General features: G+C 39.6%; 1 protein-coding gene across 1 annotated transcript in view; it reads left to right on the forward strand.

The window, feature by feature from the left end:
* LOC108682194 (zinc finger protein 1) overlaps positions 1 to 16,617 on the forward strand; it is a 29,007-nt gene extending 12,390 nt beyond the window's left edge. The window contains exons 2-7 of the mRNA XM_018171322.2: positions 2,675 to 3,003; positions 4,954 to 5,094; positions 5,718 to 5,828; positions 6,071 to 8,932; positions 10,250 to 10,382; positions 11,342 to 16,617. Of these exons, the coding sequence (XP_018026811.2) occupies positions 2,675 to 3,003; positions 4,954 to 5,094; positions 5,718 to 5,828; positions 6,071 to 8,932; positions 10,250 to 10,382; positions 11,342 to 12,000 (4,235 nt within the window). The 3' untranslated portion in view covers positions 12,001 to 16,617. The remainder of the gene's footprint in view (positions 1 to 2,674; positions 3,004 to 4,953; positions 5,095 to 5,717; positions 5,829 to 6,070; positions 8,933 to 10,249; positions 10,383 to 11,341) is intronic.
* Positions 16,618 to 27,275: the final 10,658 nt, after the last annotated feature.

Here is a 27,275-nt window from a genome sequence, read left to right on the forward strand (position 1 = left end):
CACCCCGCGACCTTTAACACACCCGAGACCCTTGCCCCACTTGCGACCCTTGACCCACCCGCGACATTTGACCCGCCATTGTCATCCTGCAGAACCCGACACCCGGTTTTGGGCATCGAAGTTCTTATCGCAGAAGACGGGCTTAGGAAGTTTGGGAGGGGGTGGGTTGGGACGGTGGGCAAGGGATGGATTTTGCTGATTATAATACACTTCCCTGGCGAGGTGTACTGCTTCTACAGCTCAGTTCCTGTCCAGACCTGCAGTAGCAAGTGTATATGTTTAGACGGAAGCTTCTTCTTCTTATTTTATGTGTTATTGTGTGTTTGAAGTACAGAAGCTTCTTCTTATATTATGTGTGTTACTGTGTGTTTGAAGTACTGAAGCTTCTTCTTATATTATTTGTGTTATTGTGTGTTTGAAGCCTTAACTGTGTATGTATGTGATTGAGCACCTGATGCCTTTAATATTACCTGCATCTGGAATTGTATTTTCAACGTCAGACTAGTGAGGCAAAGCAATACGGGGTGGGATTTCGAAAAATGCAAATAGTGAAATTTTGAATTTTTCTCTATTTACTTCAATTCAAGAGAAAAATGAAGATTTCATTGTTTCTGTTTTAAATGAGTTGCGGTGGAACGTATATTCGCAGGAGTTCTGTTCGCAAAATAACTGTGGCAGCGGGTGATAAGATTGTTTATCGATAATTGTTTAAACAATTTTCATTGTTATTATAAAAATCTTCATAGGGCTTTATATATTATATCGTTTGTTAGTTGTGTGATAATAACAAATAATAATACGTAATAGCTATAATAGTTTTCCTGCAGATGTTATGAATGAGAATCTCCTTTGTGTCAATGTAATCCATTGACTCGTTTACGATCCATGAGGTGTGTCAAGTTGTGTATAAATACAGGCAACTTGTTTGTAGTATGGAGTCGAGTCAGGTGTACAGTCAAGTTGTGGCATATGTTCAACTTGGAGTCAAGTTAGGTATATTCAGTCTAGTTGACTGTAGAACGATGTTATATAAGTGAAGTGGAGCCAATCAGTCATGTTGAACATACAATAAATTTCGGTTGAGTATGAAATAGTTTAAATCTCAGCTACTAGTACAATCGAATCTCGTTTTCACCGCCAATTAATTCTCATAATTTTATTCCTTATTATTATCATTTATTTATCATAATTTCATAATCCAAATCGCCACTGCTTCCGCCGCTTATCTGCCACGCATAATGAAGGCTTCACGTGAAGTCTCCGGCCACCTGCCGTGATAAGGACTTGCCTAATTGACATCTAATTTATTATCAATTATTTACTATCTCTTGTTACGATTTGACGTGTTTGCTGAACGGCTTAAATGTGTGTGCTTTAACGTGGGTATCTTGACCGGGTACCGGTATGGGTATTATAAAAACAGTGACGCATTATTTGGGCATCAGTGACGGGCGACCGACAGTGGGGGCATCAGTGACGGGCGACAGTGTGGGCATCAGTGACGGGGGCCAGTGTGGGCATCAGTGACGGGCGCCAGTGTGGGCATCAGTGACGGGGGCCAGTGTGGACATCAGTGACGGGCGCCAGTGTGGGCATCAGTGATAGGTGCACTAATTTTATCATGTTTTCATCAAGATAATACATCATCATTCCTGTGCAGTTGTTATTTTTTTGAAGGAATTTCGTAAACCTAAACTGAATATCAGCATGACTAATGCAGACTCATACTTCATAGCCTGGGACATCATACCAGTGAAACGCTCTTTCTGGAGAGGGTGGAATCACAACTCTGCTTGTGTCAACTCATGTGTCAACTCATGTGTCAACTCATGTGTCAACTCAAATGTAGATTCATGTGGCAACTCATGGGCCGACTCATGCGTTCATTCATGTACTTCGACTCATTTGTGTCCTGATGATGAGGGTGGTAAGTTTCTAATTCCGGATTAGATATAAACGACAATAATGAAAAAATTGATCACTGGGAAAATATTTCACAGCGGTGCAAATCGGGGGCTCAGCCGTAGGCCACAAATTCGACTTTTTAATAAGCTCTAATGCCAACGCCCAGCCTCAGTATGCAATAACTATACTAATACTCAGCCTCAGAGAGAAAACGCTGGAACACTGTAATCCAGACCAGTGAAGCACTGGTTAAAGATAATAGCGCCGTAGGTTTTCAGCCAATAGTTCAGCAGGCTCGCTCATATGCAGGCGGTTCTGCATCCGGTCTTCACCTACTCTTGCCTAAACTTTTCTGGCCTAATTCATTCACGCAGCCGTGACGCACAACTTTCTTGCAGCCAATGACTGGCTCTAGCTACTCACTTGCCCCTCCCCTTTAACTTCCTGCAGCCAATGACGTTAGATTAGGTCCGCTCAAGTTAGTTTTGGGCGGAGCTTTGGGGGAATGTGAGTAGGTTAGGCCAGAAGCGTTCCGGCCAGAAGAGGTTAGGCCGAAGTAGCTAGGTTAGGCTAGAAGAGGTTAGGCAAGTCTGAGTAGGTTAGATCAAATGTAGTACGAGTGTACGACCATGTTTAACTTGAGCATGGCTGTGGACATACGGCGCGATGTTTTTAAGCATTTGACTTTATAGACCTCTATGCTCTCTGAGATGTTTTTCCAAGCTAAATATTTTTGTAGAATTAATAAGGTTGTTCCTTCTCCTTCCAGCTGGCGAGAAAAACAACAATAACAACAACAACAACAACAACGAGTCTTCCTCCCCCCCTTCCGCTACTCCTCATTCCTCCGAGGGGGGTTGTCGGGCCGCAGCCCCCCCTCCTACCTCCCCAGCTGTAGCAAGCCTCCCTTCCCCCACCCCCTCCGACCCCCAATCTGGACCACCCTCATCCCCACTCCTCTCCACCCCTGCAAGTCCCCCCTCTGCCACCCTCCCCCGCTGTGCTGGGGGGGAGCAGGGGACCCGTGGGGGGGCTTATGAGGGGGTCAGGGGAGGCCTCAGCGATGACGGCGACCTGGGAGACGGCAACGGCACTGTCGTAAGTTACAGCTTGTCGTAAGTTACAGTTAGTCGTAAGTTACAGTTAGTCGTGAGTTAAAGTTAGTCGTAAGTTACAGTTAGTCGTAAGTTACAGTTAGTCGTAAGTTACAGTTAGTCGTGAGTTAAAGTTAGTCGTAAGTTACAGTTTGTCGTGAGTTACAGTTAGTCGTAAGTTACAGTTAGTCGTAAGTTANCACTGTAACAATTGTAACAGCTGTGCAGCGTGTGCAACAAGTAACAAGTAACACTGTAACAATTGTAACAGCTGTGCAGCGTGTGCAACAAGTAACAAGTAACACTGTAACAATTGTAACAGCTGTGCAGCGTGTGCAACAAGTAACAAGTAACACTGTAACAATTGTAACAGCTGTGCAGCGTGTGCAACAAGTAACAAGTAACACTGTAACAATTGTAACAGCTGTGCAGCGTGTGCAACAAGTAACAAGTAACACTGTAACAATTGTAACAGCTGTGCAGCGTGTGCAACAAGTAACAAGTAACACTGTAACAATTGTAACAGCTGTGCAGCGTGTGCAACAAGTAACAAGTAACACTGTAACAATTGTAACAGCTGTGCAGCGTGTGCAACAAGTAACAAGTAACACTGTAACAATTGTAACAGCTGTGCAGCGTGTGCAACAAGTAACAAGTAACACTGTAACAATTGTAACAGCTGTGCAGCGTGTGCAACAAGTAACAAGTAACACTGTAACAATTGTAACAGCTGTGCAGCGTGTGCAACAAGTAACAAGTAACACTGTAACAATTGTAACAGCTGTGCAGCGTGTGCAACAAGTAACAAGTAACACTGTAACAATTGTAACAGCTGTGCAGCGTGTGCAACAAGTAACAAGTAACACTGTAACAATTGTAACAGCTGTGCAGCGTGTGCAACAAGTAACAAGTAACACTGTAACAATTGTAACAGCTGTGCAGCGTGTGCAACAAGTAACAAGTAACACTGTAACAATTGTAACAGCTGTGCAGCGTGTGCAACAAGTAACAAGTAACACTGTAACAATTGTAACAGCTGTGCAGCGTGTGCAACAAGTAACAAGTAACACTGTAACAATTGTAACAGCTGTGCAGCGTGTGCAACAAGTAACAAGTAACACTGTAACAATTGTAACAGCTGTGCAGCGTGTGCAACAAGTAACAAGTAACACTGTAACAATTGTAACAGCTGTGCAGCGTGTGCAACAAGTAACAAGTAACACTGTAACAATTGTAACAGCTGTGCAGCGTGTGCAACAAGTAACAAGTAACACTGTAACAATTGTAACAGCTGTGCAGCGTGTGCAACAAGTAACAAGTAACACTGTAACAATTGTAACAGCTGTGCAGCGTGTGCAACAAGTAACAAGTAACACTGTAACAATTGTAACAGCTGTGCAGCGTGTGCAACAAGTAACAAGTAACACTGTAACAATTGTAACAGCTGTGCAGCGTGTGCAACAAGTAACAAGTAACACTGTAACAATTGTAACAGCTGTGCAGCGTGTGCAACAAGTAACAAGTAACACTGTAACAATTGTAACAGCTGTGCAGCGTGTGCAACAAGTAACAAGTAACACTGTAACAATTGTAACAGCTGTGCAGCGTGTGCAACAAGTAACAAGTAACACTGTAACAATTGTAACAGCTGTGCAGCGTGTGCAACAAGTAACAAGTAACACTGTAACAATTGTAACAGCTGTGCAGCGTGTGCAACAAGTAACAAGTAACACTGTAACAATTGTAACAGCTGTGCAGCGTGTGCAACAAGTAACAAGTAACACTGTAACAATTGTAACAGCTGTGCAGCGTGTGCAACAAGTAACAAGTAACACTGTAACAATTGTAACAGCTGTGCAGCGTGTGCAACAAGTAACAAGTAACACTGTAACAATTGTAACAGCTGTGCAGCGTGTGCAACAAGCAACAAGTAACACTGTAACAATTGTAACAGCTGTGCAGCGTGTGCAACAAGCAGTTCGCTAACGTGCACCGGCTACAGCGTCACATGATATCGCACAATGAGTCCGAGATGCTGCGACGCTTCAAGTGCGACGAGTGCGGCAAGGCCTTCAAGTTCAAACATCATCTTAAGGTGGGTTCTTGTCACATGTCATGTTACTAGCCTTGTCACATGTCATGTTACGTGCCTTGTCACATGCCATGTTACGTGCCTTGTCACATGTCTTGCAACATGGCATGTTATAGGCCATGGCGCATGTCTTGTCACATGTCTTGTCACATGTCTTGTCACATGTCTTGTCACATGTCTTGTCACATGTCATGTTACGTGCCTTGTCACATGTCTTGCGACATGGTATGTTATAGGCCATGGCGCATGTCTTGTCACATGTCTTGTCACGTGTCATGTTACAGGTCACGTCACATGCCTTGTTACAGGTCTTGTCACATGTCATGTTACAGGTCTTGTCACATGCCTTGTTACAGGTCTTGTCACATGTCATGTTACAGGTCTTGTCACATGNGTAGCGGCTATAAACTTTGGTATCAGTTGTAGCGGCTATAAACTTCAGTATCAGTGTAGGCGCCCATAAACTTTGGTATCAGTTCTAGCTTTGGTAGCAGGCTTTTGCATAGAAAGTGCTGCTACATGCTTCCTCTTACATAATATTAGGAGATCGTCGGATTTTCATCTCAGTCCCTAATTAACAATCTATTTAAAACAACAGCTTCTCATGAATTATCCTTGGTTTGTAGGAACACAAGCGTATTCACTCCGGGGAGAAGCCGTTCGAGTGCGAGCACTGCGGCAAACGCTTCAGCCACTCCGGCTCATACAGCAGCCACATGAGCTCGAAAAAATGTCAGGTGTGTATTGGTGTGACTTTGTGTGTCTTTGTGTGTCGTGTGTTTGTTGGTGTGGCAGTTTTTTTTGTCCTTGTGTGTCAAGTGTGTTGGTGTGTCCTACTGTATCAAGGGTGTCTTTGTGTGATGTGTGTGTTTGTGCATCAGTTCGCATCAGAATATGCAAGGATCATATTTTGTATAATGCAATGATATTTCGGTAATTCTCGATGAATTTCCTGGACCAATTTCCCTTGTTCCCTCAGATGGGCCGTAGCCGGACTGCTGCATCCCTTCTTCCCCGGGATGGACCTCTGAGGGGAACCCAGTACCCGGGCGCGGGGAACAAGAGGCAGAACAACCACGCCGTACCTTTTCTCCCCATACTCCCCAAAAACGAATCTCCAACTCCCTCTGACTTGGGGTACTCCTCTCCTCCCCATGCTATCCCCACGGACTCCACGACACTTTCCCCTTCTTCTCTGGGTGTCCCCAACCTCCCCGTATCTTCCCACTCTGGGGCTTTGGCAAGTCTGGCCTCCTCTGCCATTGAGTCGACGCTGCATAACAGCCTGCAGAGCAGCCTGCACAGCAACCTGCAGAGAAGTCTGCAAAGTCAGACCAATAACCTAGCTTGTGGCCTACAGACTTCATTACAAAACAGCATACATAATAGTTTACAAAATTCCATTCATAATAACCTGCAGAGCTTGACGCAGACTCTACAGCAAGGATTTTCTCAGTATCACCCCTTGAATTCTCTTATTTTGGCCGCACAGCTCCATCCCCAGTTGTCCCCTCTTCCCCCCATTCCCCCTTTGTTGTCCCTCTCCATGACCCAAGCCATGTCGGGACAAAGTCCCGACCCCAGTGAGTGTATGTCCCAGACACGGGACATGAAGGAAGAGGAAGACGATGCTGATGAAGATGAGCCGGGAGAACTCGTCATAAAAGAGGACCCGACGGACGAAGAGGTTGATGATACAGACAAGAAATCGTATGAAGATGAGAGATCAACGAACAGCTTGTTACTCAGAGACGAGATTAAGGAGATTCGCAGCGGATTAAATAGTGACGTCGTTGGCTCTTCGTTGCCAGAACTAAACTCGAGTTTCCACCGCCATCAAGACCGCCATTCGTCGGACCAATTCCTGCCGGTCTCCAATGGGTTTGCATCCGGACTCCTACAGTATCCGCACTCGATAAGTTCACTTCAGTCAGTTTTAAGTAACGTTAACAGTGATTTAACACGACACCAGTTCGAACAGACGGTCGCGGGAGCCTCGACGTCTTCTCTTCTGTCAACATCTCACCTGTCGTCAGATTTGCGCTGCCTGCTTTGTGGCTGGTTCTCCTCAACTCGTCTCGAGGCTCTCACTCATTCGAGGAAAATGTGTCCATGTCTTCCTCAGGTCTCGAGTGCTCAAGAGGGCCTTCAGGAAGCCCTTATCAGTGGACTAGCCTCTAAAATTCACAGAATGTCATCCACATCCCATTCCGCGGCTCCTTTCTTGTCAAACCAATCCAGTGCTTCCAATGTCCGAATTTTGGGTAACCCATTTCGAGACGAAGAGTCTGGCCCCGACACCGATAACTCCTTGGGCTCGATGGCCATGGACTCTGAGGAAAACAGTCGAGATGGCCGCAAAATTCGATCTCGTTCACATATTCGCGGTGAACATCTAGACGTGTTGCGCCCTCTCTACTACCGCAATCCTCGGCCAAAGAAGGAGGAAATCGTAGCGATTGCCAATCGCCTTGGATTCCCCACTCGTGTTGTCCAAGTCTGGTTCCAGAATGCAAGGGCGCGAGATCGTCGTGAAGGTCGACCAGTTCCTGGTGGCAGCAACGACAACAATTACTCTAATACTTTTAATTTCCCCGGTAGGAACCCTGACTCTAAAGATACCGAGTCTCTCAGATCCGCTGTGGGTTTCAGTTGCACCGCTGAGTCCAGAGATGGTGAGCTGCTAAGAAGCTCCTTGACTGCTCCCACCGAAGCTCATCCTTTGGTGTCCTCACACCTCATTCCGTCTCCAAATTCATGGGCTTCATCATGTATTCAAGACTCCAAGTCTGTTTTATCTTTGTCTTTCAATGGAAGGATTCCAGTTCCAGGTTCCGCTTCTTCAGAACTTTTGGCCTCGGCTCTTCAGTCATCGCGTCGACTGAGTAAAGCCTCGGCGTCTACCTACGACGTGGAGGACGTGATGCCGCTTGACCTGTCCACTAAACGTGCCTCATCCCCACAAGTGGCCTCTCTGCCGTCCTCTTCCTCAGCGTCAATCCCCGTCACTCAGGCCGCCACCTACTCCGTGATGACCTCCGCTTGTCCACCACTTCAGCTCGTCCATGAATCAACTAAAACTTATTGTTCTTCGGCGTTGACATCGTCGGTGATGGACTCGACTTCTGAGCCGGAGATTATGCAACAAAATGTGGTATCTCCCCTAACTTCATCTCCTCGGTCTCCAATTAATCTTATACCGTCTAGCCCAATCGGTACCACAGACGAAAATGCAACGGTGGTTGAGGAAAAACGTAATCTTCTTAATAGCGCCGCAGCTACCTTGGATTTACGAAGAAACAACGACCTGGGTTCCGTTGATACCGTGATCCCTATGGAGGCTGATGAGCGTGACACTCCACCTAGTTCCGTCATTGCGACCTCCACTTCCGGGATAATCGTTTCCACTAATGCCCCTATGGAGCCATCTGCATCTTGTCCTTCTGTAGTTGAATCTCCTCAATCTGAAGAAGAAGCTGTCCATTCCGACGATCTTTTCGTCAGTGCTCAACGTAACTCCGACCTTTTGGGCCCGACTGAAACTAAAAACACGGGTCTAAACTCGGGTTTTTTGGACCCATTTTCAAGCGCGAATAAAGTCCTTGATTCAGCATCTTCGGCCTCTGTTAAACGACTTCCTTCCTGTCAACCTCTGTCTTCCTGTCAGCAGCCAAACTTTTTCCCATCTGTCAGTGTTCCCTCCACATCACAATCCTCTAGCTCCCCTTCCGTCAGTCTGACCTCACAGTGCAAACTCGCTCAAATTCTGCAAGGATCAAAACTTGGCTTTAAGGCAATCTACGCCCCCGAGAACCTCACCGTCGCCGATAAACGTCCACTGGTAAGTTTTTGTTTATTCATTTAATTTAACCCTCTACCACCCGACACGAATAACCGGAGCAATATTGTCACGCGCCTACACCCCAAAAAGGATACGTTCTAGTGAGCGCAAAATGACTTGCACTGATGGTTGCCGCCACGTACGACAACTTTAAAATGTTCTCTGTTGCGTACAAACGTCCTCAGGCTGCTACGCTCAATAGTTTATGTATAATTTAAATTGAAAGCTAGGTTCCCTGAGAGTGACATACGGCGGTAGCGGGTTAAACTTCAAACCGTTCAAATTTAGTCTAGTTCATGTTATTATTCCTTTACGTTTCTTAGCGCTCTGCTGTCGAATGTGATGGGATTAAATTCAATAATGGCACTATCGCGTCTTACGTTTCTCCAATTACTCCAACTTGTATGATCGTTCGGGTCTAAAGCCAGTTGAAATAACATCGTCACTGAATTACGGTTTCGTTAATTTCTAAAGATGCCGTAAATTGTGCAATTTGTTCATGACTTCTTAATCGTTATTGGTCATGTTCAATGTAACAAGACGAACGATCTTCACTGCGAATTTCTATGGTCAATGTTGAGCAATGTCAATTGCAATTTCATATAAAATTACTTAAATAATCAAAAATTTATTATAATTCATTTTAATTTTATTGTTTTTTGAAATTGTAATTGAACAAATTAATTTTCTCTTCCTGGATATTGTGCAGTAATTACCTGGAAGTTCTTTATTACTGCCTATTTTGATGTGAACTATTATTCAGCAATGTCCACTTTTTGACTTATAGAGAGGAAATTTGGCTACGCATTAATTTGAATTAGGTGAAAATTAAATTTGTAGTTTTTAAGCAGTTGTCACATTAGTACGCGTCATTAGCGAAAACGCAAACTAATGAGAGACATTTTTATCGGTCTGCAAAAGCAATACACTTTCAACGGTGCACTGAACCGCCATCTCTTCCAATGGTACGCGGAATCGCCATATTTTTTATCGACACGCAAAATCACCTCATTTTTAATAATACGCGGACTCTTCTTATAATAATTTTTGCGGGAAGCATTTCACCCCTTGGCACGAAGTCGCCATAGGTATCTTTTATCGACACGCTAAACATCACATTTTTAATCGTACGTGGACTCATCATATCTTTTTTGGTTTGCGAGAAGCAATTCCTGAAAACAATTTCACCCCTTGGGACGAAATCGCCATATTTCTATCGGTACGCAAAACCACTATATTTTTAATAGCAAGCGGACTCTTCATATATTAATGGTTTGCATGAAGCAATTCCTGCTGACTTTTTTTTTGCGTGCGCAGGACGACGCGGTGCTGGATGACTGCAAGAGGCGGCGGCTGGACGATGAGGTGGGGGGCGCGTTCCCCTGCAACCAGTGCGACAAGACCTTCAACAAGCAGTCCTCTCTCGCCAGGCATAAATACGAACATTCCGGTAATTAATCCTGACTATTTAAAATTTTTAATCATTATGCTGCCTAAATTGCAAGTTCAATAAGAATATAAAAGCTTAAATTATTCAAATTTTTTATCATTAGTCTGCCTAAATCGTAAGTTCAACAAGAATCTAAAGGCTTTATAATATTCTAAAATTTTTAATATTAGTCAACCTAAATTGCAAGTTCAACAAGAATCTAAGAGCTTTAGACTATTCTAATGTTTTTTTTTTTTATAATTAGTCAGCCTAAATTGCAAGTTCTACAAGAATCCAAAATCTTTAGACTATTCTAAATTTTTTATCATTAGTCTACCTAAATTGCAAGTTCTACAAGAGTCTAAAAGCAAAGGCAACGCTAAGCAAACTCACCATATCATCAATCGAAACGTATTCTTTTATACAGGTTTTGTTCTAATTACCTACTTAGTTTTGTTTCTTTACGCATGTTTAATTGATGTCCCGATGGTGCAAGTGCCCTGCCATATAGATTATCTTGTTACAATTGCGTATCGTACATGCAGGTGCCCTGCCACCTATAATAATCTTATAGTAATTCTTAATAATAATCTTAATGTGATAATCTTATTGAATTTACTGGTATTGCAGGTGCCCTGCCACCTGTAATAATCTTATAGTAATTCTTAATAATAATTTTAATGTGATATTCTTATTGAATTTACCGATATTGCAGGAGCGCGGCCACCTGTAATAATCTGATTTTAATTCATTTAATAATAATCTTCATGTCATAATATTATTGAATGTCCCCGGTATTGCAGGAGCGCGGCCGTCTGTAATAACTTATTATAATTCATAATAATAATCTTCTGTGCCCTAATCTTGAATGTCATAATTGAATGTCCCTGGTGTTGCCGGTGCCCTGCCATCTGTATTAATTGTAATTCATAATGACAATTTTAATGTCAAAAACGTATTGAATGTCCCCGGTATTGCAGGAGCGCGGCCATACCAGTGCTCGCAGTGCCCGAAGGCGTTCAAACACAAGCATCACCTGACGGAACACAGCCGCCTGCATACGGGCGAGAAGCCTTACCAGTGCAACAAATGTCAGAAGCGTTTCTCTCACTCAGGCTCTTACTCACAACACATGAACCACCGATACTCGTACTGCAAGCCTGAGGAGGGGACGGCTGGGGACGGTAGTGGGGCTGTGGGCGGTGACGAGCGAGATGAGGATAGCAAGTCACCAAATGTGGCCTTAAGGCTCCTCATCAACGGACTTGAACGGGCGAGGAAAGACGGTGATGAAATCTTGAGAGATAGCGCGGAGATTATGAGGAATGGGGATGAGGTCTCGAGAAGTGGTGGGGATGTTGAGGTCTTGAGATCCCCTGAGGGTAATGGTGATGCTTTCGAAGACCGTTGTTCGTCACCCATGGATGGGGAAGATGGAGAAGAATCTAATGATAGTTCTGACGAGCTCAGGATTGTCACTGATCCCATCCCCTCCTCCTCACCTCCTTGTGGGGATGATGACTACGATGATGTGGGGGAAGATGGAATCAGTTCCCCTAAGTGTCCCGGACATGTGCTGGCATCAGTCTCCCCACGGGGATTGTGTAGCGCTTCAGACAAAGAAAATGTGACGGCGTAACCGTGTGGCGTGCGATAAATTGACTGTGTTGGTCATGAGTGATATTCGTGTGCTTGCAAGTACAATTGCCTGCAGCCACAGTAAAGTATCGCGTACAAAGATACTTCATTCTATTAGAATACAACGAATGCAAATTCTAAAGTTTTGCTGCAGGTAAAGGCTCCTTTGAAAATGGTTGCCTTTCACGTTTGCAGTTTACGATGGAAACGCTTGCGCTGTCACCTCAGCGGCGCGTTGCAGAACTACACCTAATAAGTCTTTGCCATTTCTCGCTTCTTCTTCGATACTTCCATAGACCTAAGTTTTTCTCTGGTTCTCTAGTTACCTATTGACTTTGCTCTAAGACATAGACGGTATCGTGCAAAGTTCCTACTCGAACTTCTTGCAAGTTTGTGAACAATTTAGTGTCGTTGAACATTTTTCAACTTTCGTACAAGGACAACATAAATCGTTTATTGTGACCTCAGAAACTAGACTCAAATGCATTGCTCTTGTGAATAAAAGTAAAGTTTTTTTTTCACTTTCCATGTGAACACGATAAATATTACACGAAACTTTTCACGCAATTATTCGGTGATATTGTAAAATTATCTTAGTGATCGAGGTTGCTAAATTATGAGGTGCTAGTGTAAAATTATAAAAGTTCGTGATCGCGGCGACGCAAAATCTGCAACAACGAACATGATGCAAGTTGTGGGGACACACACTTTGTTGTTGAATAATTTCTTTACTTATGTGTATATTTAGGGAGAGCATAGGAATAAATTATGAAAGGATGTAACGATGAAACTAGGAAAAAAGTAGAATGGAAAAATAGAATAGTAAAAATTTTTCTTCAGATCCTTATTACTTATATGAAAGCCTTCTCTGTTCCCTACAACCTCTTTCGGAAAATCTGGGTTTGACAGCTTTGATGAAATTGGAAAAACTAAAACGGGTTAAAACATTAAGGATATAGAGATGACTTAACCTTTTAAAATGTTTACTATTTTTATAAAAAATTATCGAAGAAATGGCTCACGTCACCAGAGTTTTGTCGTCTGTTTTCAACGTTTGTATCGGCTGCTGTTGATCCACTCACTACACTTAGTTGGGAAACTTGATAATAAGTTTGTAATTAAACTGTTTACTTTGTAATTATGAAGCAAATAAGCTTTTTAATTGCTAAGTAGGGTGCAGTGAAGGCTGAGTGATGTTCTATCGTTTGTTCATCGTATGTGCGTCCAATAATGAAGTCCACAAAATAGTTACGTTTGTTCGAGTCAAAATAGGTGATATTATTATACTCATCATAAGCATGATGATTATGACCTATCATCGATGAAATATGTGCCAATGATACTCAAGTTACACCTCGCTTACTTGTCTTCATCTTTCTTGTTCAAATTTGCTCATTTTGTACTACAATGGAGACTTGATATGAAAATCAAAACTGCTTATCCTTCCATTCCTTAGGTCAACTTTTCACTAGGTATACTTACGATAAAATATTACTATCACTTTTAACAATGTTGTACTTCCTCAGAAAATAACTTTCGTAGGTCTTGCTGAATGGTCAGCGCTTTTTTCTTCTTGAAACATAATACAAGCGTCTTTTTCTCGAGTGTTTTGCATGCCGTTACAGTCTAGTTCCGGTCTTCGTATAAGCACTTGTTAGCTCAACAAGCACTCTAATATACAATGGTTAAATGTGCGCTTGCTAGTGTGATTGTATTGCCATAATGGATGCCGATTGTACCGTCACTTTTTACCGATATGAATACATTTATTGCTTTAATGATAGCCATTATGATTAGCATTGTAATTACATTTTATATTGCTAGTCTTAGTTATATTATGTTAGTCATGTGATTGCCATACAACGAAACTTATTCATTTTTTCTGGTGTTTCGCTCGTTTACTAATCCTGTATTATATTGGTGGCGGGGAACCTAATTAACATTGTCCTCGTAATTGGTTATCATTCAACTCTACGCATCCCAATTTCCAAATTGTTCAATATGATTGATTTTAAAAACAGCAGCGCTTAAATTTCCAAATTTTTACCATAGGGTGAATCTGTATACCCGAGAACATTTTTCGTTATCACACTAACGCAAACTTGTTTACAAGATTTCAACGCAATTTTGCGGATTTTAATTGCAGGACGAACAATGCATGAAATGCGCTGTCAGTTTTGCCGCTACTCAAGCTTGCTAGAATCCTGGTATTTTTTTTTTTTGATCCACCGAAACATAAACTGAGTTTGCTTAAATTTTACACATTTTTCCAGACGGGCATATTAACGAATGTGTGATTTATTCGTGTGCGGTATGTACGTCTGCTGTGTGCGTGCATTTCTTCTTCACTCGCATTCCTCATCTTTAAAATACTCTTAAGAATATTTAACTATACAAACGTACAGCCAAAATGTGTTGTATTAAGGTTCAAATACAGAAATAAATTTCTATCGTTGTTCTGAGAAGTATTACCGCTAGGTTTAAGCTGAAAGTCCGATGCAGATTTTGTGCTCTCAAACGTCCATATTTTCTAACTTGGCTAATATTGACTGTAGAGTTAGACGTTTATTGAACTGCTCCGATGTCCCTCCTTATTCATAACGAACTAACTTTTTTCAATCTCTCTATACTCTTCTATTATAATTATTATTATGATTCCATAGTCAAAGGAATAGTGAGAAGGAAATCGCGTCTTCGGTCGGTTTGCATGCGCTATTCGAATTTTCTCTATCGTAACTTTAAGCACTTATTCTTCTTCCGTAGCTTTCGAGTTCTCATCCATTAGCTACTGTTATTCAAATGATACTTATTCACCTTCATTCAAGGGAATTAATTTTCGCCTTTTCCTCTTTTGTTTCCGCAGTTATTATTTTCCGATACGAAATTCTAATTTCTCCTGATCGCACGTGAAGACTACAAATCAATTTGTTCATCGTATTGGTTTTCCCTTCAAATATGTACTGTTGCTACAAACTATTATCTGGTTTTGAACGGCTGAATTGTCAATGGCCGACGTCTTTTAACTAGAAATTTTGCTCACTGATTCGCCAGCCTCCAAACTTATCAGTTTCATTTCGTGTCTTGCCTCGCTTCGTCATCCACCTCCACTCGTATAGTTTCATCTTGTGTCACTTCTCACTTCGTCATCAGCCTCCACTCGTATAGTTTCATTTTGTGTCATGCCTCGCTAAAAAAAATGCGTCGGTCAAGAATGTTACGTCGTGTAGCAATTTTTCAAGCAAACATCATTCAGTTCATTGAAATTTCGTTATATGCTGCATGTTCAACTTGTAGCTCTAATTAATGCTCGACTTGCTTCTTTGGTGATGGTAGTTTACAATATATTTCCATCGATTTTGAAGTGCTGGCCTCATCTAATATTGGTTATAATTGAATTCTCCCATCCTTCATTTTTGAAAAAATTACTCTCGAATGGAATGTTTCAATTTTGCAGTACAAAATTATGCAGCTATTCGTGGGCAAGATTTAATATCGCTAACTATATGTCGGTCACCAAATCCATTATGATTCTCAATTGGCAGGCTTTAACATTTCCATCGGCATTATTCAACTGATCGCAATTTCTTCAAGAACGATTTGGCATTTCCGTTATAGGATCTTAGTCATTGCCTCCGAGTAAATTTTTGTATGTTTTAAATTTCACCAATTTTCTCCAACTTACCCTGGTTTATTGGAACTTATATAGATTGCATCATTGCGTATTACTAAACTGTCCTTATAAATGTTCACGAATTTGTTGGCTGATTGGACGATCGATTAACGAATTTTTCGTTAATTTTTACACATAGGACGTTATCTTCTTGGATTGGAGATGCTCTCTTTCTCTTTACGTTAAGTTTTTTTTTTTACGTTCAGGACAAGCGTTTTTGTAGTTGGTATATCACGTGCAATTTTTTTGTTCAGTTTTACTTCTTGAAGTTTTAATTAATTACAAGTAATTCCTTTATTCCTGTTCTTTTCTTGTTGTTATGACCTGGTTTTTATCACAGGAGTTAAGTTAAACGTTTTTTGAGGAGCGTTATCCACTGTGCCGCAAACGTTGACCAGTCTAATTCGTTTTCAATAATTAAGTTAGACTCAGCGTAATACTGCCTGTATTTTGCCTGTTATTTGGATTCATCTGAATATTATTTTAGTCTCACCCGAGCTCTGATTTTATTTTCCAGTCATTAGAATTAATGTAGTTTCTTTTAATGTTTCCTAAATCGTGCTAACGTGTCTCTCAATCTTGCGTCTCAAGATATGATATTATTGATTTACCTGAATTAGATCACTAAAATTTTCTCGTGTCTCAGTTTGTTTTTCTATTTCATTGCCCAGGTCTTTCACGTCGTTCATTCGAAACTAATATTATGTTTACGTTGAAGTTTGAAGGCATCTTCATCACAATTATTTTCAGACAATAATTACTCAGATATGCAAGCACCTTTTGTGATGGTGATCTTTTCATGTGTTCCATCATCCGTAATATTCTTTATGCTATGCATGTACGGCACTCATCTTCGTGTATAATTGAAAATAGCCTCTAAGCCTTTCGTGCTTCGTAGTTTTATTTTTGTACAAGTTTTTTTACTACAAGTAAAGATATGCCATTTCAGTTCTTTTTGATTTTAATCCTTTTGTTTTTTTTTTTGTCGTGTTGTTCTTAAATTCACACGTAAGCAGAGAATTTTAGTTTTTTATTCAAATTAACATGCAAGTTTCCTCGAATTGGCGGAAAATCATTCCAAACTCTTCGCTATAGCGTCTTCACATTTCATTTATATTCTGCCGCCTGATTACATAATCTCAAATTTTCTAGTCTATTTAAGAATATATTGAGCCATCTTAGCACTTAATTTTGCGATAGGTATATCGTTTAAAATCCTCGATTTTTTAATGAGCACCTTAGTATTTTCTTTGTTTTTTTTTTCACCATGAAATCATTGAAAGGGAAATAACCTAGTAACCCGTAATTCCAATTAATATTTTTGCTATCACTTTGCTTTTTCTACTCTTACTTCGACTTTCCCTACCACCGTTCCAAGTGCTTCCATCGTCATAATGCAGTGCTTCGCCTTCGCTCTTTGTATTAGAATAGGAAATGTACGTTGCCTTGGAGACATCAATTGTTTCACAAGATTTTACACAAATTTGAATAATTCACTATTATTACTGTCATGCTGAAGGGAAATGACTTCGAAAGCACAAAATTAAGTAATATGATTAATTGGAAATTCCTTTACGAATGGGAATTTAACTCTTGAATTAATAGTTGAAATTTGTATCAATTGTTTTAGTTTGATAACTGAGAATAGGGTAGTTGGATGAAATTCTGTTCGGAATTTATATTCTTTTCTACTGAATGTTTGAGTTAATATATATTTAGCAATTATGGCGGTGCAGGTCCTGTAATAAATAGGGTTGGGTGTTGATTCGCCTAAATTTCATGTCAATATTTTCCCGTCTTGATTATATAATTATATAAAATTAATGAAAGGGAATTAGTTCACTACGTCGTTCGGAGTGCAAAATTTGTTACCAAGTGGCTGCACGCACAATATACGCTGCAATTGTCAAATTAATAAGATTTGAATTCCTCAGATTTTTTAAAACCACGAAAAGTAAACTTAAACGTTACACTTTGTTGGCCGTAGCGGTGTATTTGCACCGTGTATACTGTGTACTCCATGCCAGCCGTCATGGTTAAAGTCTGGGGCTGTTAACAGCTTCTACGTGTTGCCTCGAATTCCGTCTTGAATAATTGATAATAATAATTTGTTATATTTGAATTCCACTGTGTAGATTTTGAGCTGCTGCTGCCATTCTAATGGCTTGATGGATTAGCCGGAAATAACGACTGTCGGTGAATTCAACTCAAGGTTTCCCATTGCATACTGTGTAAATTTTTAGCAAACTTCACGGAATGTTGATGATGAAACTTACACCTTATGGTCTGTCGTCTATGAATTCGTTCTGAACATCAATGAGATATCGGGTAATGATTTAAACTCATCAGTTTGATGGTGAATCAAATAACGCGTGTTTGGACGATCAACATATGTTTCCAAATTTAATTATCGATCGCCATCTATGGCAACTTATCAGACACAAATCTCAAGATAACAAAATATTAAAACAAAATCTAATGGCGAAATATACTCAAGAAAATCTATTGAAAAAATTAAATATAGATCAATAAATTCACAATAATTTTCAGCCACGAACAAAATAAAAATTCTGTGTGTTCACGACGGTTGATTGAAAATGGAGCTGTGAATGCTAATTGAAAAAAGATAATATGAAATTAAACTTCAAGACTATGTTTTTAAAAAGAAGTCATAACTACGACACGTTTGCGATTCCAATAACATGAACTTGAACTATATACACCAACTATAAAATGAGTTTCGTCTGCGCACAAACGGTAAATTTTGAATAAAATTAAAATATATAACTTATGCAATTGCTAAGCAGTTTAAATCAAAAATATTGCTAACTAAAAAATCAAAAAGCAGCTGTTACTTCGACAATAATTATGTAAGAACAATAATCCATGAACAATAAGTTATGATGAGACAAATAACCTGCTAATTTCATTCTAATTTAAGCGATACATGCATTCCACAGACAATAATTTGTAAAAGGTTGTCATTAGTTGAAATATCAAAACTATATCGTAATTTAGTGAAGTATTTTACGTTTATTCGTATATTTTGGGTGCTAAACTGTTTTGCTCAATTGATGCGCTCCGTAGCAACAGAACTGGGCGAGCATTTTAACGCTATGCTAGCCTTATTTCTAAGGTTTGTATAATTACCTTATCCTATATTTTCTTGTACTGATTATAATTAAAAAATATCATCAGATCTTGACTTATGATCCTCTCCGTGACACGTCACTTCAACATCATCACATGGCGAATTCATTGCTAAACAATTTAGGTTCTTTGCTAAACAATTTAGGTTCTTTGCTAAACAATTTCATTGAATGTTGTTCGAATTCTTGAAACCATCTTGCATCAGCGTGACTTGTCAATTTTGTCATTTTAAAATTATTTCGCGATGGACTAAGGGAATAGTGAAAGAATTAATTTTGATTAAACGTACAACACCGAGGTTCAATATTTGTTCCAGGTATGCATTACTGTACATGACCCTTTCAACTGACAGATTCAGTGTGAGAAAAAATACGTACATAAGTTAATTCTTATTAAGAATTGCCTACTGGTATTATTCTATACCATATATCACAACTCTGGTATTTTCAGGCGGTGTCTGGTAGCCTGAATAACTAATCTTGCAATGTAACAATAACTCATAACGTCACAATGACAAGTTTGAAGAAAAATTATTTGGAAGGCTTGAATACATCCTCCCTGATAGCATCGCTGACGCTGAGGCTGACGCTCCGAGTATATGAACGGGTTCAAGAACAGACTAGGTAAAGCTGTGTATAATATATTTTCAGACTTGAAATGCATAGCACCATTTCGAACCCGGTGGAAGTCTAGCAGTTACTTCAAACTATCGTCAGTCTTGAAAAGATCCGGTCAAATGACACGATTTTAGATCTTCTGTGACCAAGTCACGATACGTTCATGAATCGGCCTACTCTTTAGACATCACTGTTATGTTACACGGGGACACTGGACAGTGCAGACGGCTAATAAATCTGGCAAGTGTCGGTCGGTTGGTGACTATCCGGCAAGAAAGCCAGTACGCGATGACGATGCCAATATCTTCTGGTTTTCCATCGTTCCCAACTGGTATATTTTTATACCAGATTTCACAAATCTGGTATTTTCTGACGGTGTCTAGTATGAATATCATAGATCTGTATATTTGCCTAAACCTGTATTTCTGACTTACTGCAAATGTAGTGCATCAAGTTCCGGCTTGAAATTTGAACTTCACTCAGCGTCGGCGTGGATTATACAGGTTACCTTTAGAGCGGCGCGACTAGAGCTTTCCCGCCATTTTTGGAAGATTACCGTTTGATTGCAGAGATTACCGTTTGATGAAATAAGTTCAAATAACTCAAATCTAATTGTTAACATTTAACAAGAGTGCTTAGTGCAGTGAGTGCACGAGAGTAATGATTCTTGATTGATTACTGATCAGTGATGATATGGTCTTGCCGCCTTTGACGAGTGAGTTTATCGAACCGATCTCTGCTACGCAATCTCTACCGTTTCTGTTTGGTGGTTTTGAATTCAGGAGTGCCACTTGATTTCTGGGGTGCCATTCGAGATTGCACTGATCTTCGAAGTCATCATCCATTCAACTGGCTGATCATCCATCCAACTGGCTGACTACTGCAACACTTGTCTAATTTTACCAGTCTCCAATGCATTCGTGGAGCGAGTGTTTTCACAAGTCACCTATGTGAAAAACAAGCAACGAAACAATTTGAATTAAGCTACTAAGAGTCCTTTATTCGGACCAAAAGTTATCTGCTTCTATCTGCTCACAAGAGTTGCCGCAATTTTGTGATCACACCCGAAATGTTAGATAAATGCAATTAATAAGGAAGAGGATGATGACCTGTTTCCGTGGCTTGCTCATCTTGGGTGAAGAGAACAAATTGTTACACTGTGATAGAAAGGTAAAAGTGTCAATGTAATCAATTCAATCGGCAGTTGAGTGTGAGTTCAATCGGCAATTCAATCGGCTTCATTTATATGATGAAAATCTATGTATTCGAGAGTGCTTCTGCCTATTATTTTCGCGTGCATCTTTATACAGAGGGTTCTCTACCTGCGACACATTTTCTTCTCGTATTAAAGGAATTATATTCCAAGATGAAAGACTGAGTGTAGTCTTACTTGCTTTGTTCGGTATAGCATGAAAGAGCAATCCAGAAACATCAGGTATCTGGCAGGAAAACTTACGCAAAATAACATACTTTCAGAAATTTTTGCGTACATTATTAAGTTCAACGTTAGAATTCTGAGCCTCCATTATCAGTATATTTTTTTACAATAAATATCTGCTCCGAGCTTATGATCGTATGTAATGATCGTTGACATTTGTACACATTTATCCATGTTATTGTTCTAGCGTAACCTTTGCATTACCTGACTACAATTACTCAAGATTTTACATAATAGAGTGTTGACAACGAAGCGACCCAGCCGTAGCACTCCGGGTTTGCATGAAACATTCTTCATCTGTTTAAATTTCCAGCAGGTTCCTTAGCTTTTCAATAATCCACTGCCTAAATACACTACTTTATCCAACATGTCGAGATTCCTTTCATGTTAGACTTGGGAATGAAAATCTTTATTAATTATGAGCAATTAATTTTTAGCTATGAAATGAAGAAGATTATACAGTGAAATACATGCAAAAGTCTAAATAATTGTGCGAGAATTTCTTAATATTAGTAGTTGCCAGAAAAGTTTAAGCTAGTCTAAGGTTCGAATTCGTTGAAATATTTTAAAACTTCACAGAATGGTTATTTTGTTACAGGAACGAGAAAAATTTCATTTTTATTCAAACCATCTCCTATTTTATTTAATATTGAAAGATCGTCATATAATGTATTCTTCATAATCTCATCTCTCCTAAAAATAATCTAACTTCAGGATCCTGATCCAACAAATTATCTAACGTAGTGGAATAATTGATTGATATGTTCAACCAGGTTCATTGCTTCAATCCACTTCTATGATGACTATCTCCTAGCTCTATCTTAAGATTTAATTGAATATTCGAGTATTATGACGCTTTCCAATATTATGCCCGAAAAGGTCATAATATTAAATGCTCCCTAATATCTACAGGCATAGTGAGTTCAGAATATAAAAAATATTATTCACTGTTCTCTGATGGAAAAATGTTTCCTTAATGGTTTCTCTGACAAGAATCTATTAAGATGAATGCCGTAACCACACGCTATTTTTTCTTGAGTTGAATGTAGATTCTCCTTTAATGTGAACTTATGATAAACATGCGCTATCACATGTTTGATTGAGAGCAGTATTGAATTCTCGTATTTCTAAAATCACACACAATCATGTTTTTTCTCTTATTTTATTTATGTACTTCATACTCTTTGCGCTGTTTTTTTTCTTATTTTATTTATGTACTTTATACTCTTCGCTATGATTTTTTTCTCTTATTTATATTTATTTATATACTTCATACTGTATGATTTTCGTGCATTTTTGTGTAAAAAAATACGAATGTCATACAAATGCGATTGACGACCACAGAGAATTCCTTGATTTTGAGAATTTGAAAATACTGGTAAGTTATATATCATTCTAAATGCCGTTAATAAATTAAAATTACTTCTTCAAACTTACCTTACGATCTAACAACGTTATCTGAAGAATAAGAGTACTTGAAATTCGCTGTTCACTTTAGACGTTTCACTAATCTCATATCGTTATCTAATTGGCTAATCACAGCAGTTGCTATTGTTTACAAGATTCTGCGTTCCGGTGAAGATATTATTCAGCTTCATTTTTAAAATTTTATTTAAAATGGCTAAAACTCGAGAGTTGGCGACAGATTTGCGTCAAAAGATCATCGGTTGTCACATGAAAGGGAAGGGGTATCGAATAATATCCAAGGAGCCTGATCTATCATTAAGAATAGTTGGAAATATCATCAGCAGGCAATCATCATGATGATATCATCCGAGCATGCTGTTGCTAACCTTCCAAGACCTGGTCGTCCAAGGAAACCAACAGACGGTAATGCAAGGTGGATTAGCAATAGGTACAGAAGAACCCGTTTGTTACTCGTGATGAAATTAAAAGCGACCATACAGCCAAGCTCACGAAAAATGGCTTCAAGGTAGGGAAATTGTTGTTCTTTCTTAGGATAGCCAATCTCCAGCCTCAACCCTATTGAGAACTTGTGCAAATTGTTGGAACTCAATGTTCACAAAAGAAACTCAAGTAATATCCAGCAAGTGTATGATTTCTGAACAAAAGCATGACACAAAATATCTGCAAATGTTAGCAAGAAACGCGTCTGCAATTATAGGAAACGACCGGAAGCTATACAACAAAATAAAGGATACGCAACCAAATATCAAATTGTTGTATCTAATACTTTCGCGGGAATTTATTTTTCTATTTTGTTAAATAAATCTAAATAAATCATATTTTTCAATAACCTTTCTATACAATGTTTCTAGGACCATTAGCAATATACTAACTGAATATTAGATAAAATCTCACACTTTAACTTGAGATATGAAGAAAACTGCAATGTATCCAATACTTTTGCGTGTCACTGTATATAAGGTCAAGCAAGAAAGCGCGTGGTCAACACTCAATAATGCACACCTTGATCAGAGTCTGCCTGCTATATATGAGTGACGTTCTCCAGCGACGCCTTGACTGTAGCACGTGGCTGCCAGCAGGCTCATACTCCTCAGGACTCAGGAGGAGAGACATGGCCAGAAGTGTGCCGTCAATCTTGATAATAAACGTTTGGTTGAAATTTCAGTGATTTAGCGGGACTGAAATTACAATAAACCAAATTTGAGCAGTTTCATATCATGAAAATGTCCACGAAAACGAGACTCGGGAGTTCCTCGATAGTTTTCAGTTTCGTTTTACCTCTCCTCCTCTTTGGCTCGTTGGTAACTCCAACTTGTGCAGTTTTGTCCAGCGTCTCACTGCCCGGGTCTGCTCAAGGAACTTCGATGCTGCAAGAACTGCTCGACGGTCCTTTCAAAGGCTACGATCTCTTCATCTTTGATGACACTCATTCTTCTAACGTCTATTGGAACGAAGTGCAAACTTTGGACTCTGCTGTTATACAAACTTCTGCAGACGAGTTCGATTCCACGAAGTTTCCGTTAAAGACTTACTCCGGGAAGAACTTTTCCGTCATTTGGCTCATTGATTCAAACGATTTTAAAATNCTATTTTTGTGAGATATGTGGTGATTTTCTTTCATCAAGGTCACATATATATGTCTCGCTTGATGGATGCATTTACAACTTTGTTCCAAAAGCTTGAGAAATGGCGCTTGTCTCAACGACATTTATTGACGAGAATAAGTTGGTTGCAGAGACTGAAGCAGATGATCGAGGACGCTCGAGTTTCGGAATGAAGGAAACCAAACGAACCATTTGTGTTGCAGCCTAAATTTGTATTGCGGCTAATTATGCCAACTTGTTGTGTGATAATAAATTATAATGCAGAGGTTTGCATATTTACATACATATTTATTTACATACATACATATTTTTACATTTCAACTGCTATCATCTCCATTTTATTAACTTCATGTGTGTTCTTGGTTATTCAAACCGACCTTTATTACCGTGCCAAATTTGAGTCTAAGACTTCGTATTTCAATATTATTGTAATTCTTATTTCACCCTCATTTTCTAGTATAAAATTATACATTTTGCCTACTATCTTCATTCATGCTAAACTTGAGCCGACATTAAACTTCTTACAAAAAAGTGGATTCGTAGTAACTCCACGCTTAACCATTTTTTCAGTGAGCGGCCGAAAATTATTGTGACCGAATTTCAGACGATTTTTTTTGCAGTCATTTCTAACTTTGGCATCTTTCTCTTATGCTTTGTGAATGTGCTTCTCTCACCGGACGAGATGGTAAAAGCTCAGAGCGGTTTCCTGCAACGGACCGAAACTGAAGTCAGAGACGATGATCCGCAGGCGGTCTATGAGCTCTCCGTGACGGGCCGCGTCTTCCGCAGTCGCGGCTTGTCGTCTGCAGAGGCCGACGCCGCTCGGTTCCTCTCGCCTGACGTGCGAGCGCTGCTGAGCAACATTGATGAGGCAGAAGTATTGAAGAAATTATACAGAGACGGGCTAAAAATTGTACGGATTATAAACAAACACAATGTTTACCGAATTTTTATGCAAATGGAGTTAAGCGATAACTTCTGCTTGTACCGAGCGCGAATCTTAAACAATTTTTTTATACGAATGGAGTTAAACGATTACTCGGGTTATTATCGAGCGCAAAGCTTGTGAAATTTTTTAGCATGAGCGTTAAGTCACATGAGCGTTAGGCACACTCAATTATAGAAAATTCGTTGGCCAGGAGATTAATTATTCTCTTTAGGTAACGGACGGTCTATTTTATGGCCTTCCTTAATTGCCATAGGGAGATAAGTATCACGATTGATGCCTTCACTAATCATCATATTCAAATGATGTTCACGAATTTCATGTATCATGTCGAACATAAATTCATCCTCTTCTATGCCGTAGGGATTAGTGAGGTCGAAAATGACATCATAACCATGCCGTGCGCATATTAATAAATGAACAGAAATTAAAATATAAGTAATTAGAAACAAAATTTAAAAGCTAACTTCGTTTAAATTTTACACGATCGTTAAAATTCTTAAGCGCACAGGTGCTTACAATCATGGTTATGTACACTTTCTTCGTTGATATTGTAAACATTAGAATTCGGCAAGATTATTTATTAATTTCCGAGTTTCCGGTTAGGATTTCAAAGGGTTACGATCGTCCAAAATTTCAATATAAACTGAGAGAAAATTAAATTCAAGGGACGTACTATTTTTTATACGAATAAGGTTAAACGAAAACTCGGGTTATTATCGAGCGTGAAGCCTAAACAATTTTTTATACGAATAAGGTTAAACGAAAACTCGGGTTATTATCGAGCGTGAAGCCTAAACAATTTTTTTTATACGAACGGAGTTAAGCGATAACTCGGCTTATTATCAAGCGTGAAGCTTAAACAATTATTTTATACGAATGGAGTTAAGCGATAACTCGGGTTATTATCGGGCGCAAAGCTTGTGAAATTTTTTAGCATGAGCGTTAAGTCACATGAGCGTTAAGGCCCGTTCACACTATGGGCAACACACGGGCGTCGAGCACCTCACCGCCCCTCTACGTGCGCTTCTTGTGGGCAACGAAGCGATTGACGAGCTAGCGATTCACAGTCGCCCTGCTTCATGCAACACAAGCGCCGCATTCAGTCGACGGCTGTCTGTGGTCTAGCGAGGTTGTTTGTATATGCTGGTCCTTCACTACGAAACTAGCGCCACACTGGTTTGGACTCTCTCTTGTAGAGAGGCTAATTGATCTTTGCAGAGACTAGAGACCATGAATGCCTGTAGATTGTTCGGTCAAAGGAGTGTAAAAGCCGAAATACAAAAGAACAAGCTCTGGAGAAAATAGTTGAAGTTTCAAAAAACTTTTGTGTACAAGTCACCATTGACGAGGTTCGCAAGAAAATTCATACGTTGCGTTCGCAATTCCATCGTGAAATAAATTTCATTGCAACTGAATTCCATTGAATGTAATTCAACCTCAATTCCTTCATCCTGCTTCTGGAAGAGTGGCATTGTTTTCTTTAGCAGACTGTCAAACAAGTCCACTGGCAGCCTAGTATAATTTTGAATGTCTGATGCATTCGTAACTGATAATTCTTTGAAAATGTAATTGTATGAATCGTGTATGTGTAAATCTTAACAGCAACACACCCGAGAACAATGACCCAGAGCTCAAATTCGGTCATATCCATCTCCACCGACGTCTTATTAACTGGCATCTAATCTTCAAAGCGCGCGGTCTCGGGCAATCGCGTACAAAAATAGGTGTGAACGGTTGTGGGCGGTGAGGCGCTGCAGCAAGCGTCTGCAGCAAGCGAGCAAAACTTCGCTCATGTGCAAATATAATAAATATTCAAGTCAGCTATAGAGGCTTAATTGAGATAACTCCTCAGACCTTCAAATGGAAAGAAACTCAGGTTAGAATCATGTTTAATAGTATAATTATTAATTAAGAATATTATAAATGCATTCCAGCCCAACCTAAAATTTCAAATAAAGTCTCGTCATCAATACAATAACATTGCCAATTAAGGCCAAAAGGACGATTACTAATGTTAAATACATACGATAAATTCGAATAAGCACGTTTATTAGTCAACTGCTTCGGAGCAGTAACAAATCGAAAGCAGTGTTCACGGCACATGAGCAGATTAAGTTTCCATACACCGATTTTATCACACTATCAGTACATCAGATAATCTACGTCGTATCCCAATATGTCACAAAATCCTGGATCTTCTATAATAAATCAAAAAGATGACTACAAAAAACTTTGGAGAAGACTTGACATCCATTTGAAAGCTAGTATAATATGATTCTCAAACTATCACTCAGTGAACATCACACATGTAGACTAATTAAACTGAAATTGAATACTATTTTCAGTTTGTACGAGTACATCAAAATTTTCTTATTTCACTGACACTTTTTAAGAGGTCAAAAACTAACACAGTCGTTTGT

The sequence above is a fragment of the Hyalella azteca genome, unplaced genomic scaffold (assembly GCF_000764305.2).
Source record: "Hyalella azteca isolate HAZT.00-mixed unplaced genomic scaffold, Hazt_2.0.2 contig2381, whole genome shotgun sequence".
NCBI lineage: Eukaryota > Metazoa > Arthropoda > Malacostraca > Amphipoda > Hyalellidae > Hyalella > Hyalella azteca.